The sequence below is a fragment of the Sus scrofa genome, chromosome 12 (assembly GCF_000003025.6).
Source record: "Sus scrofa isolate TJ Tabasco breed Duroc chromosome 12, Sscrofa11.1, whole genome shotgun sequence".
Lineage (NCBI taxonomy): Eukaryota > Metazoa > Chordata > Mammalia > Artiodactyla > Suidae > Sus > Sus scrofa.
In genome coordinates, this window is record NC_010454.4 from 55,071,272 (window position 1) to 55,085,175 (window position 13,904).

Consider the following 13,904-nt stretch of genomic DNA (forward strand, 5'->3'; position numbering starts at 1 on the left):
GCCTCCTTGAGCCGCAGAACAGAAAACTCAAAGTAGAAATAAGTGGCTAGAAAATTGACAGAACACTGTAAACCAGCTATGATGGAAAAAAATAAAAATCATTAGGAAAAAAAAAAGAAAAGATATAAGTGGCTACATACATACCTGTCCCGGAAGACTCTGTAACGAGTCCCTTGGACAGGCTGAGATCAGCTAGCGATGGCCTTAAGTGTGGCCAGGCCGTATCTTCTCCTGCCAGAGCCTTCTAAGAGCCCGACACACAGCTCAGGGTAATCAGCAAAAAGAGTCCAGCAAGAAGAGCCTCTGTGTTTATTTTATTTTATTTTTTTTAGGGCTGCACCCACGGCACATAGAGGTTCCCAGGCTAGGGGTTGAACTGGAGCTGCAGCCGCTGGCCTACACCACAGCCACAGCAATGTGAGTCTGTGACCTACACCGCAGCTCACTGCAATGCCTGATCCTTAACCCACTGAGCAAGGCCAGGGATCCAACCCGCATCCTCATGGATACTAGCCGGGTTTGTTAACTGCTGAGCCACGACGGGAACTCCAGGCTCTGTGTTTATTGAACTTTGCTGTGTCCTGGCATTTTACATGCATGAACTCACCCAGTCCTCCTAACAACTCTATTAGGTGGGTACTCCTACTGTGCCCATTTAATGGATGAGAAAACTGAGGCACAGAGAGGATACGTCACCTGCCCAGGGCACACAGCCACCAGGTGGAGGTTCTGGGATGTAAACCCAGAGATCTGGTTCCGAACTTGTTCTTGTGCCCACTGGGCATGGGAAAGGGTTCATAATTGCCGCCCATACTGATCGGGAACGTGAAAAGGGGAGAGGAGATGCTGCAAAGGAAGCGTTGGGGCTTATTTGAAAGTGGCAAAGGAGCATCGTCCTGACTCAGCAAAATGAGATGGTTACTGGGAGTTCCCGTTGTGGCACAGCAAAAACAAATCCCACTAGGAACCGTGAGGTTGCGGGTTCAATCCCTGGCCTTGCTCAGTGGGTTAAGGATCCAGTATTGCCATGGGCTGTGGTGTAGGTTACAGACATGGCCTGGGTCTGGCATTGCTGTGGTGTAGGCAGGTTGCTGCAGCTCTGATTCGACTACTAGCCTGGGAACCTCTATATGCCTTGGGTGTGGCCCTAAAAAAAGCCCCCCCCCCAATGAGACCATTACTCTGCCAGAGTGTTACATACTGGATATATGATATCATTTTCCCTGTATCGTTGATTTAAAAAAAAATGCATCTTTTATCGTTTTGTTTTGTTTTGTTTTTACGGTTGTGCCTGAGGCATGTGGAAGTTCTGGGGCCAGGGCTCGAACCCACACCACAGCAATGACCCTAGCTACAGTGGTGACAATGCCAGATCCTTAACCCACTGCACTTCCAGGGAACTCCAAAAATGCATATCTTTAAAGCATTTTTAGAGTATAGTCATTTTCTCCAAAATCACATATAGAAAACTACTCTACTTTGAATAGCATGATTTAATTTTAGTGATTTACTTTTCTTTTTTTATAAGATTTTGAAAAAAACCTGGTGCATTCCTGACAGCTTTTTATTATGATGCCAGACACATCCCCCTCATGCCCCCAGCAAAATATGTCTCTAGCCATGAAGCCCGGGCCAGCCTCCTTGTAGTGGTGGGGTAGTGATGCAATACCCTGTAAGCCCACTGGGTGGCACCACTGTCTCTTAAATGGACGCCGATGGGGCCTCTTGGTCTCAGGAAGACACTTACAGACTGGACCTGCAACTGGAGGTCATTCTTTTCCTGGAGCAGGGTTACCATTTTCTCCTCCAGCTCCTTCCGGCGAGCCTCGGATCTGGCCAGTTCTTCCTTGGTTCTCTCGAAGTCCTCCTTCATGGTGGCCATCTCTTTCTCCGCCTCCGCGCTCTTGAGCAGGGGCTTAATTTTGAAGAACAGGTTCATCCAGGGCCAGTGCTTGACGTTCATGAAGGCTCGGATGTTGTACTGGATGCAGAAGATGGAGTCCCTGTGCATCGTTAGGACTGGGGTTAGTGGAGCGCAGCAAAGCCCAGTCTCCACCAGCCCCCTGGGCCCCCGGGGGTCCAAGACCTTCCCCCTTCCGGCAGGTGGGAACAAGATACAGCCAAGCTGAGCAGATCCCGTGGACGCCAGAGCCTCCTCTGCAGGTGAGGCGCAGAGGAAACAGCACGTGCAAAGACTGGGAGGTGAGAGAAAGCAGGGAGCTGCGGAGGGTCTCCCCTCCACTTGGCCTCCACCCTCCCCACCCTATTGAAAATGCTCAGCCTAAGCCTGTCAGGGGCCTCTAATTACATGGCAACGAGCATCTTTCATCCCTGTTTTATCAGGGCTTTCTCCCACATTTGAATGGTTAACTCTTGACTTTTCCAAACTCCTTCTGCCTTTGAAACAGTTTTCCTGTTTCACGGTATTTCGTCGTATGGGTTCCTGCATCCTGCTTAAGGGCTTTTCGTTAATTGATTTTATTCGCGTATGGTTGGTTGACAAGGTTGTGTTAACTTCTGCTGTCCAGCAGGGGGTTCCGTTATACAGATATGTTTTCTTTTATCTCGTTTCCCCTCGTGGTTTATGACAGGATATTGAATGGAGTTCCCCGTATTCCACGGCAGGGCCTTCCTGTCCGTCCGTTCTATACATAATAGTTTGCACCTGCTCAGCCCAAACTCCCAGTCCAGCCTGCCCCGTGCTTCCGTGTCGGTGTCCACCCAGGACCCATCTCCAGCCCGCTCGGGCCACCCCCAGACTCTGGCCTTCCTAGGATTTGTCTTTTTCCCCAATTTAGACTGTAGCCTCTGTCCCAGAGACCCCAACACCGCCTCCGACTCTTTGTCCTCCGCCGCTTCATATCACAGCTCACATGAACCTGAAAACTTGCTTCTCTTTCCGCTAAACGGGCCCCTCCTCTGAGATTTTTTTCCATTTCCGTGCTGGCTTCCTCTCCCTTCACCGAGCTAGATGCCTGGGAGGCACTCTTGCCTAATACGTGAAGGTGGCCCCTTGTGGCAATGACGATGCCGGGGAATCTAGGAGAATGGGCCTCCAACAGATTCTCACCTTGAGATGCCCACACAACCACCACCTGCTATTCCTTCCACTGAATTATTGAAGGAATGAGACCCTTAAAGTTGCCTCCCGTCCTCCCTCCCTCCCCATTTATTTCTGAATTCAGGTCCTTGTCACCTTTTATTTGGGCTTCTGCTACAACCTGGCCTTGGCTCCTCTTGTGCCCTCAGGCCTGCTCTCCTTGTAGGAGCCAGGGTTACCCCTCTGAGCATCAAACCCCCCTCGTGTCACCTCCATGGCTCCCCATCGACCAGAAGATTTAACCTGGGCTCTTTAATGTGGCATGTGGGGACCTCCACTATCTGCCTGGCACTCCTCGCTCCAAGCACAGTGACCTGCTCCTCGGTCTCCCTCTTAAGTCACCTCTTCTCAGGCCATGCAGAGCCTCCTTCAGAAAGTTCTTTCTTTTTGGAATTCCTGTTGTGGCTCAGTGGTTGAGGAACCCGACTAATACCCATGAGGATGTGCGTCCCTGGCCTTGCTCAGTGGGTTAAGGATCCAGCTGCGCCACAAGCTGCAGTGTAGGTCGCAGATGTGGCTGGGATCTGGTGTTGCCATGGCTGTGGCTGTGGACTGTGGCCGCCGGCTATGGCTCTGATTCTACCCCTAGCCTGGGAATTTCCATATGACACCTGTACGGCTCTAAAAAGACAAAAACAAACACACACACAAACCAAAAAGCAAACTAGCCAAGCGTGTGTCTGCTTCCTGTTTCTCCGAGGGCTCCCCAACTCATTTCTGTATCCCCAGCACCAAGCTTAGGCTCAGGAAATGCAAGTTAAAGGGACGACCGAGTACATTCATATCCCAGGACTGAAAGCAGGAAGCGGTAACCAGCTCCAAGGCCTGGGTGGGGGGGGTCCTGCATCACCTCCGCTCCAGCATCTTCTTGAACTCCATCCGCATCAGGTACCCCCGGCACACGGCCTGCGTGCGTGTCATCAGGGTCACCAGCTTCTCGTCCCTCATCTCCTCCAAGAGTCCCAGGAGCCCAGCTTTGAAAAACACCTGCGTTAAAGGAGCGATGAGCCCTCCTTCATCCTTAGCGGGTGTTCGTCCCCGGCCCCTGGAGACTGTTTCTGCCTAATTCCAACCTCAGCCTCAGAGCTCTGGGCTGCCAGCAACAGCCACCTGGCTCTTGGGACATGGTTTTTGGAGGCTCTGGTCTCCTCAGCAGCCCTTCCTCTGTCCGGTCCCAAAGTATGTTCCAGGCCCCACCAGCCCATGGGGACCAGTTCTGATCGAGTTCAAGTGCAGGAAGCACGGATGGTGGGGCAGGAAAGTAACCCCAGGCGTAATTGGGCCACGATTAGGAGAGAGCCACAGACATCCCCCTCCTGCCCCCCCCATCTCAGGAGGCTGGTCCCACCCTCGGGGCCCCTCCCCCACCGCCCACACCAGCAGAGTGTGTCCCCGCCCCGGGATATTCCCAGGAAATAGGGCCCCCTTGGGGGCAGGAGGCTCTTCCCTGGCGGGGATCACGCTCCCCTGGCCTTTTCCAGGATTCGGAGCTTTGGAGTCAGGGCGAGAGGTACCCTTGTCCTTTGTCACCGCTATCCACGTGACCTCGAGCAAGTTTCTTGCCCTCTAGGAACCTCTGTTTCGTCCGCCTCCCTGGCCCCGTTGGGTTGTTGGGAGGGTTCAGTGAAATGGGTAGAGAAGGCGAGTCCCAGGGCTGTGCAGTGCGCGTGTGCTCGGTAACCGGTGATCATTTCAGCTGGTTCTGGTTCTCAAGTCCTCCCTGCGCCCGGAGCCCTGTCTGTGTTTTCCCACCTCCCGGCTTCTCCCTCAGGCGCTTTCTCTCTGCTCCCATCCTTTCTTCTATCTCTGGTGGGGCTGGGCTTCCCATGAAGCTTCTGGACCCTTAAAACCAGTGCGGAGGCAGAGCGTCCTCTGCCTGGACACGGAGTTCCCTTTGTCTGGGCGAGTGGGTGAGGGATGGTCAGGCTGCCCGGAAGGGGCAAGAAGCCCCTTCCCCTCCTGGCTCGGGAACAGCAGGGCTGGGGGTTACTCGCAGTGGGCGTGGCCCCAGCCCCACCTCTGCCCTCACCTTGGTGTGGCCGAACCTGTACTGCTCCCGGTCCACGTCGATGGAGTTGAGAAGCTTCTCGGAAGCGTTTTTGCTGTCGATGAACTGCCCCTCTGGGATGGCGCTGGCGTTGAGGATTCGGTACCTGAGGAGGGAGGTAGGGGGTGTGCTGCTGTTGGCAGAAGGGCCTCTGGCCCCTCAGCTCTGGGCAGAGCCTGGAGGGTGCTCAGCCCTGCTGTTTCTTTCCTTCCTTTTTTTACATTGAGGTTTTGTTGATTTACAATGTTGTGTTAATTTCTGCCGCAAAGTGACTCAGTTATACATACATATGCATGCACTCTTTTTAAAATACTCTTTTCCTCTGTGGTTTATCATGTGTCTCTGTGCTGTACAGTAGGAGCTTGTGGATTATCCGCTCCATGTATTAGAGTTTGCATCTGCTCACCCCGACATCCCATCCACCCCTCCCCCAAGCCCCTCCCTCCTGGCAATCACGAGGCTCTTCTCTAGTCTGTGAGTCTGTGAGTCTGACGGGCCATGCTCTTTCTGGGGGAGGGTGGAGGTTTCAGCTGAGCGACGCAATTTCCCAAATGGATTCAGCTGCTAAGAAAGCCTCCATGCCCGAGACCAGGCCTTCTGGAACCTTCTCTGCACCAGCCTTAGGAGGAAGTGGAATACTACACAGCGACTAGTCTGACGGAGGGGAATCTGGGGGCCGATTTTAGGCAAGTGGGCTGTGGCAGGAGGGAGACATGATGCAGGGGGCAGGGGACATGCCCCAGCTGGGTGCCTGGCTGGACTGTGCTTGCAGAGGAAAGGGCTCTTCTCTGACGTCAGAGGGCCTTGAATCAGCTGGCATCTGCAGGTGGATGGTCATTCCAGAAGGCCTGCTCCTCGTCTCTCCCCTGGGCAGGGTCTGGGCTCATGGGCCCAGATGGTAGCTGACAGGAGAGGGTTGGGCTAGAGCATGGGGTCCCAGCTGGGGGCACTTTGCCCCCTAGGGGACATCGGCCAACATCCGGGATTGAGAGGGTGTGACTTCTACTGGCCACTGTGGAGAGGGGACAGGGATGCTGCTAAAATCGTCCAGCACACAGGACAGCCAGCACCGTCAAGGATTATCTAGGCCAAGGTGCCAACTTTGGGGACCAAGAAACCTTGGTCTGGAGTGACAGGCTGGAGTGGCCTGGCTCTGACCTCGGTACCACCTTGGGGCTGTCACTCTGCACAGGAACACTCCCCTCCCCCACTACAGAGAAAGATGAATCCTCTGGAAACCCTGGGAGGCCTGTGGGCTCACAGACACCCAGCCATAGGCGTACTTTTGGGGAATGCAGACTGTCCGCTCAGAAGGAGAGAGGCAAAGGCAGCCCACCTACCGCTGCTTGAAGTCAGCATAGAGGATCCGGCTGGGGAACCCTTTCCTGCAAATCCGGATGCCCTCCAGGACCCCGTTACAGCGCAGCTGGTGCATGACCAGGTGGTGGTCCATGACGCCTGCGGAGAGAGGCCCCGGGGCGTGTTGGGGGCTCCGTCATGGTTTCCTGGGATGGACTGCACCATGAGACCCCCCAGCACACCCTGGCTTGAGTGGGAAGGGCTGGCTCCAGGTCCTTTCCAGATGGATGGGGATGGAGGGCGGGGGGAGACTGGAGCCTGTCTGCATCCTACAGCCTCACCGTGGAAACCGTTTCAACCTCCTGGGGGGGGGGTGACTCTAGCACCCCATAACCATGGGACCAAATGCTGAATTATTCATCTTTACCTTATTCGTGGCCCTTGGCTCAGGTGAGGACAGACTGGTTGTCTCGATCTAGAAACGTTTCTCTTAATTATCATGATTATAGTTATTATTACTGTAATCGACAGTTACCATTTACTGAGTGTTCGGAATGTGTTTGGCCCTGTTTTATTTCATTTTCTTTTCTTTTTTTTTTTTTTTTTTTGTCTTTTTGCTATTTCTCTGGGCCGCTCCCGCGGCATATGGAGGTTCCCAGGCTAGGGGTTGAATCGGAGCTGTAGCCACCGGCCTACGCCAGAGCCACAGCAACGCGGGATCCGAGCCGCGTCTGCAAACTACACTACAGCTCACGGCAACGCCGGATCGTTAACCCACTGAGCAAGGGCAGGGACCGAACCCGCAACCTCATGGTTCCTAGTCGGATTCGTTAACCACTGCGCCACGACGGGAACTCCCATTTTATTTTCTTTTTTGCCTTGGTGGCCTAATAAACAATCAGCTGATGTAGAAGTTTCATGGGCATGCACGATGACGTCTCCTCTACACTTAGAATGTTGTGCTTGAGGGTTATTAATTAGAGCGGCCGTGTAATTTAGTGTATTACCTGCCCTCTTACATCTCATCAGTCATGAACTGACAGAGTTTACTTAAATTCACCACAACTATCGTTGTAGTGCTAGGTACTAGCATTGTAAAAAAATTGAGGTGTAACTGACATGTAACATTGTATTAGTTTCAAGTGTACAGCCTGTTGATTTGATATTTGTATAGTTTGTGAAATGATCACCATGCTAAATCCAGCGAACCTCCGCCAGCACGCATAGGTAACAATTTTTTTAGGCTGTTTTAAATGCTTCACGGGTATTTGCTTATTTAATTCTCACAATGACCCTCTAACTGGGTTAAATGAATTAATATTTACAAAACGAGTAAGCACTTTATAAGGGCTCCCTCAATAAATAAATGAACTAATAACTATGCGAATGAATAAATAAAGTGCTATTTTAATCCTCCTCCTTTTATGGATCCGAAAGCTGAGGGACTCCGACGAGGTCCCGTGGTTGGGATTAGATGGGGCTGGGATCTGTTCCTCGACCAGCTAATTCCTCTGCTCTCCTGTAACGCTGCCAAGGCGGGACCTTGAAGCCCAGCATTTGGGATGGACCAGCTTGGTTGGTGAGGGAACCGCCGGATCGTTAACCCACTGAGCGAGGTCAGGGACCGAACCCGCAACCTCATGGTTCCTAAGCGGATTCCTTAACCACTGCACCACGACAGGAACTCCTGGGGGAAAGGTTTTGAAGAACCTTATGAAAGTTATCGATTTCACCTGGCTTTCTGTGTACATAATATTTTGAATATAATCTCAGAGTAGGGATGATGTGAGATAAAATACGGGATGCCCGGTTGAAATTGAATTTCAGAGAAATGATAAATAAATTTTTTTTAGGATAAGTATATCCCAGATATCGCATGGGTCACCTTTACACTGAGAAAATTTTCATTAGGATTTCCCCTTGTGGCTCAGTGGTGATGAACCCAACTAGTATCCATGAGGATGCAGGTTTGATCCCTGGCCTCGCTCAGTGGGTTGGGGATCCAGCACTGCGGTGAGTTGTGGTGTAGGTCTCAGATGCGGCTGGGATCCTCCATCGATGTGGCTGTGGCTGTGGTGTACAGCTTCCATTTGACCCCTAGCCTGGGAACTTCCATATGCTGCAGGTGCGGCCCTAAAAAGACAAAAAAATTTTTTTTTTCCATTAAATTTGAATTTAACAGGGTACCTTGTGCTTTTAATTTGGCAAATCTGGCAGCGCTATGTCATAGACTACTCTGAGAAGTGATAAAAGCTGTAATGACCCGGTCGTCAGAGAAACATGCATATGTGTGACGCACAGAATTTTGCATACGTTTCCGGAGTCCTGGTCTGATGGTTTCTTACTCACCCGGAGTCTTGGTCTCGTTGGGAATCAGACATCGTACAAAGTGAGGGTGAGTGCTCCTTAAATTGGTCATCAGTTTGTTTAGATTTTCCTGGGACAAACCAGAAGAAGCACATTTACCTTTGCAAACACCGTCTCCCTGGGTCAAAAAAAAAAACAACCGAGTGTGGAAGCTGCTAAAAAACAAACCCTGAACACAGCAGACACGGTCTGGAAGGAGGATCCCTTCTTCTTCCCGCCCTTCTTGCTTCCCCCGGAGTCGCCTGGAGACAGACACAGAGGGTGGGAACTGTGAGTCCTGAGGACACACAGGTGGCTTTTCCTCCCCACCCACACCTCCCCCAGTTTTCCTAAGTGACCTTGTGTAAGTTTAAGATATGTAACAAAAATGGTTTGATACATGTATATATTGCAAAATGATCACTGCGTTAAGTCTGGTTAACATCTGTCGCCTCACATTGTTACAATATTTTTTCTTTTAAAATCTACTCTCCTAGCAACTTTCACACATACAATACAGCATTATTAGCTATAGCAACCGAGCTGCACCCCGCAGCCCCGGAATCTATGGCATAACGGGAAGTCTGCATCTTTTAACCGCCTGCATTCAGTTCCCCGACCTCTCACCACCCCCACCTGACACCTCTGGCAACCACAAATCTGATCTCTATGGCTGTGAGTCTGTTTTTTTAAGATTCCACATATAAGTGAGATTATTCAGGATTTGTCTATGTCTTCTTTCACATAGCATAAAGCCCTCACGGACCAGTTCTGTTGTTGCCAATGGCAAGATTTCATTCCTTTTTATAGTTGAATAATATGTGTGTGCATGTGTATAATACATATGTCACCTTTTTTTTTTTTAAATCGGTTTATCCATTTATCCATCAATGGCCTTTTGGGTTGTTTCTGTGTCTTGGCTACTGTAAACAATGCTGCAGTGAACGTGGGGATACACCCACTTTGGGATAATTGCATTTCCTTTGGGTACATGCTTAGAAGCGGAATTGCTGGGTCGTATGGGAGCTCTTTTTTTAATTTTTAAAGGAATCCCCATACTGTGCTCCACAGTGGCTGTGCACATTTACATCCCCACTAATAGTGCCCCCTTCTGTCAGCATTGGTCTTTCTAAACTACTTCCTTCAAGCCCTGAAATGAGAGTTTGGTTTTCTTTTGACATAGGAGAGCCAAGGGTTTTTTGGTTTGTTTGCTTGCCCACTTCTGTTTTTCTGTTTCTTAAAATGCCTCCAAACTACTCAGATTTGGGAACACTGAGTTTTATCACTGTGGGAACGGGTGGGTTGGAATATGGGTGGCATTTGACTGGGAGCATAATTTAGACTCTGTATCCAAGGAGAATCTTTTCCTTTATAAATCAGACTTGAAATCCCACTGAACAGTTGGCGAGATTGAAATGGTCCTCTCAGTTTGAGTGTGGTTTCTTTCATGAGTTTACCTTTTTAAAATTCTGGAGACCCGGGAGTTCCCGTTGTAGCTCAGTGGTTAATGAACCCAGCTAGTACCCATGAGGACTCGGGTTCGATCCCTGGCCTTGCTCAGTGGGTTAAGGATCCGGCGTTGCCGTGAGCTGTGGTGTAGGTTGCAGACGCGGCTCGGATCCCGAGTTGCTGTGGCTCTGGCGTAGGCTGGCAGTTGTAGCTCCCATTTCAACCTCTAGCCTGAGAACTTCCATGTGCCATGGGTTCGGCCCCCCAAAGACAAAATAAACAAAATAAAATTCTTGAGTCCCTGTTTATCTCTTAATGGGAAAGTGACTGAAAACCTTTTAACTGGAATGTCTCAGGATATCCTACAAATCCATTTTTCCCCTTGTCTAAAAGGAATAGCCCAGCTTCATTTGACATCATGATATACTGGGTCTACTTTTTCAGAATAGCTTGATTTAGCCTGGACATGTCATCAAGATTCAGTCCTGGGGGAAATGCAGGGTCTCACCCCCTCCCCATCCTCCTCTCACTCCCCCCTCATGGCCCCCAGGGTGGAGCGTGAACTCGTGTTTGGAGGAGTGGGGAGAGGCATGAAAGCCACTTCCCCAGGTTCACGCCTACCCCAGGGCTTATGCTTGGATCTTGGCATCAGTCGCCGAGTGAGGTTATGCAAGGCAGTTACAGACACCCTAATGAAACTCCAAGAAGGTGGTGCTCATCATTCAGGTTTAAAGTTATGCGCATTTTTATATTCTACTGCCCCAAACATTAGACATTGATTTTTTAAAATTATCTAATTACTCTAATGAGTGATTCTATTGTATAAATTAAAAGCACGGATTTGCTAAATAGGTGCATTTAAGTTAGCCCATGATTTCTAAACCCAATTTTGGCAAATACTTAAATATACGTAAAGATAATCTAAACAAGTATACGGGTTTGTGCAGCCGTTTTGAAACACGATCTGGAAGTTCCTCAAAAAGTTAGAGTCACCATATGACCCCGTAGTTCCACTCCTTGGTAGATACGCTGAAGAACTGGCCGCAATCCACAAAGAAACCCATGTATAACATGTTCAGAGCAGCATTAGTCACAGTCCCCCAGACGGAGACAATGGGAGGCTTCTCAGCTGTGTGGACAGACAAAGCGGGTAATATCCGTGCCGAGGAATATGACTCATCGGTCGAAAGAAGTGCATTGCTGACAGTTGCTAGAACACGGACCAACCTTACAGACAGTCAGCTAAGCAAAAGGGGCCAGACGCAAAAGACCATGTAATATACGATTCCACTTACATGAAATGCCCAGAATAGGCAAAACCCAGGGACAGAAATGCAGTTGCCAGGAGCTGGCAGTGGAAAGTGACTGCCAGAGGGTGACAGGAGTGAGGAAAGCATTCTCAAATTACATAGTTGCACAATCCACAAATATACTAAAAAAAACCCTGAATTTTTTTTCCTTTTTTTTTTCCTTTTTGTCTTTTTAGGGCCGCACCTGCGGCCCATGGAGGTTCCCAGGCTAGGGGTGGAATCGGAGCTGTAGCCACCGGCCTACGCCAGAGCCACAGCAACTTGGGATCCAAGCCCCGTCTGTGACCTACACCACAGCTCACGGCAACACCAGATCCTTAACCCACTGAGTGAGGCCAAGGAACAAACCTGCATCCTCATGGATGCTAGTCAGGTTCGTTAACCACTGAGCCACAACAGGAACTCCCCCCAAACCCTGAATTTTTAAAGGGTGAATCTTATGCTATATGAAAATATCTCAGTAAAAATAACTATTAAAGAGTGTGGTATTGGCTCGTCCATCCACTGAAAGTGCTGTTGATCTCTGTAGAACTCGATCTCTCAAAGAATTTTTTGTTACTTAAAAAAAATTATTTTTTATTGAATGCAAATTCATTTAAATTTTATAATGCTTTATAATTTTAATACACTTTACTCACATGATTTCATATAATCCCATAATAACCCTTCCTCTACTCCTGTACTGCTCCTCCCCTCCCCCTCTAAAGTGGTAAAACCACGAGTTTGTTCTGTCTGTGAGTTGGCTTCTCTTTTGTTTTATTCACTAGTTTGTTGTATTTTTAGATTCCTCCTGTGAATGCTATCCTACAGCATTTGTCTTTCTCCGTCTGGGTTATTCACTTAGCATAATGCCCTCTACGTCCATCCAAGTGGCTATACTCTTTTCAGAGTTCCTGTTGTCCCTCCGTGGTGGAACAACACCACGAGGACGTGGGTTCGATCCCCGGCCTCCCTAAGGGGGTTAAGAATCCGGCATTGCCATGAGCTGTGGTGTAGGCTGTGGTGTGGCTCGGATCCCACGTTGCTGTGGCTGCGGCTGTGGTGTAGGCTGGCAACTACAGCTCCAATTTGACCCCTAGCCTGGGAACCTCCATGTGCCATGGGTGTGGCCCTGAAAAGACAAAAGAAGAAAAAAAATTCACTCTTTTCTATGGCCGAGTGGTATTCCGTTGAGTGTATGTACCACATCCTCTTTATCCATTTGTCTGGTGATAGACACTTCAGTCGTTCTGCTCCTTGGCAACTGTAAATAATGCTGCTCTCAAGCAATACTGGGGTGCATGTATCTTTTCGAATTAGTGCTTTTGGGTTTTTTTTTTTTAGATATATAAATATATACCCAGGAGTGAAATAGCTGGATCATATGATTAGAAGTCCATCTCTTAGGAAGAGAAAGAATAGAAGGGAGAGAAAGAACAGCGGAGAGCAGAGACAGACACATCCATCAAGCTCAACCTGAAGCTCATGTGCCACGACTGGTTCTTCACGAGTGACGAGTAATTACACAGGGATTCCTGCGGGGTGGGGTGGGGGCGGGAGGGAAGAATTTCACCTGCTTCTGCACCAGCATAGTTGGAAAAAAGGAAGGACAGCAGCTTCAGCGAAGACTTCTGGTACAGGCCGACCACGGTCTCGTTCAGGGGGTCCTTGTTCTTGTCCAGCCAGCCGGCGATGTTGTAGTCCACGGTGCCCGCGTAGTGCACCAGGGAGAAGTGGGCCTCGGCCTTGCCTTTGGCAGGCTTGGGCTTCTGGAAGTTGTTGGACTTGCCCAGGTGCTGGTCATAGAGCTTGTTCTTGAAGGAGGTGTCTGTGGCCTTGGGGAACATGCACTCCTCCTCCAGGATGGAGAAGATGCCCATGGGCTGGAAGGGGGACAACAGACTGTCGTGAGCCTTTCCTAGTGCATCCCGGGGACTCCATCCCCTGTAGGAGCCAAGGACAAGGCCTTTGGGGCTGTCACTGTGTTTCTAGGAACAGTGGGATGTAAGTGCCGTGTGTTTGGCGTGACGACAGAATATACTAGTCATAGAGTAGATGCTTATTTAATGTTTGTTGAACAAAAGAACATGGAATGACACTGTGTCATATACATGTAGCTCACTGTGAGATAATAGAAAAAAAGTACATATATAAGTCTCTGTACCTGGTTCAGAGCTTCTAAAGCCCTAGTAATTTCCTTTGTGATAAGAGTGCTAGGATTGTCTTTTCTCCTATGGAGATGACTCTGGGTGGGCTCCTGGAGGGGGGCTGGGCACCAGGAAGACCAAGGCATGATGAAAAGCTTGGGGTTTTCAGCCCCCTGTCCCCCATCCTCCAGGGAGGGGAGAGGCGCTGGAGACGGAGTCGATCCTTG

The 13,904-nt window shown here is 49.8% G+C and overlaps 1 protein-coding gene across 1 annotated transcript in view; it reads right to left on the minus strand.

Moving 5' to 3' along the window:
- LOC100736982 (myosin-13) overlaps positions 1–13,904 on the minus strand; it is a 51,426-nt gene that overhangs the window by 19,282 nt on the left and 18,240 nt on the right. Inside the window, exons 14-20 of the mRNA XM_021066284.1 lie at positions 13,104–13,413; positions 8,982–9,055; positions 8,796–8,883; positions 6,488–6,605; positions 5,130–5,253; positions 3,951–4,087; positions 1,748–2,003 (exon numbers count right to left, since the gene is read on the minus strand). Coding sequence (XP_020921943.1) covers positions 1,748–2,003; positions 3,951–4,087; positions 5,130–5,253; positions 6,488–6,605; positions 8,796–8,883; positions 8,982–9,055; positions 13,104–13,413 — 1,107 coding nt within the window. The remainder of the gene's footprint in view (positions 1–1,747; positions 2,004–3,950; positions 4,088–5,129; positions 5,254–6,487; positions 6,606–8,795; positions 8,884–8,981; positions 9,056–13,103; positions 13,414–13,904) is intronic.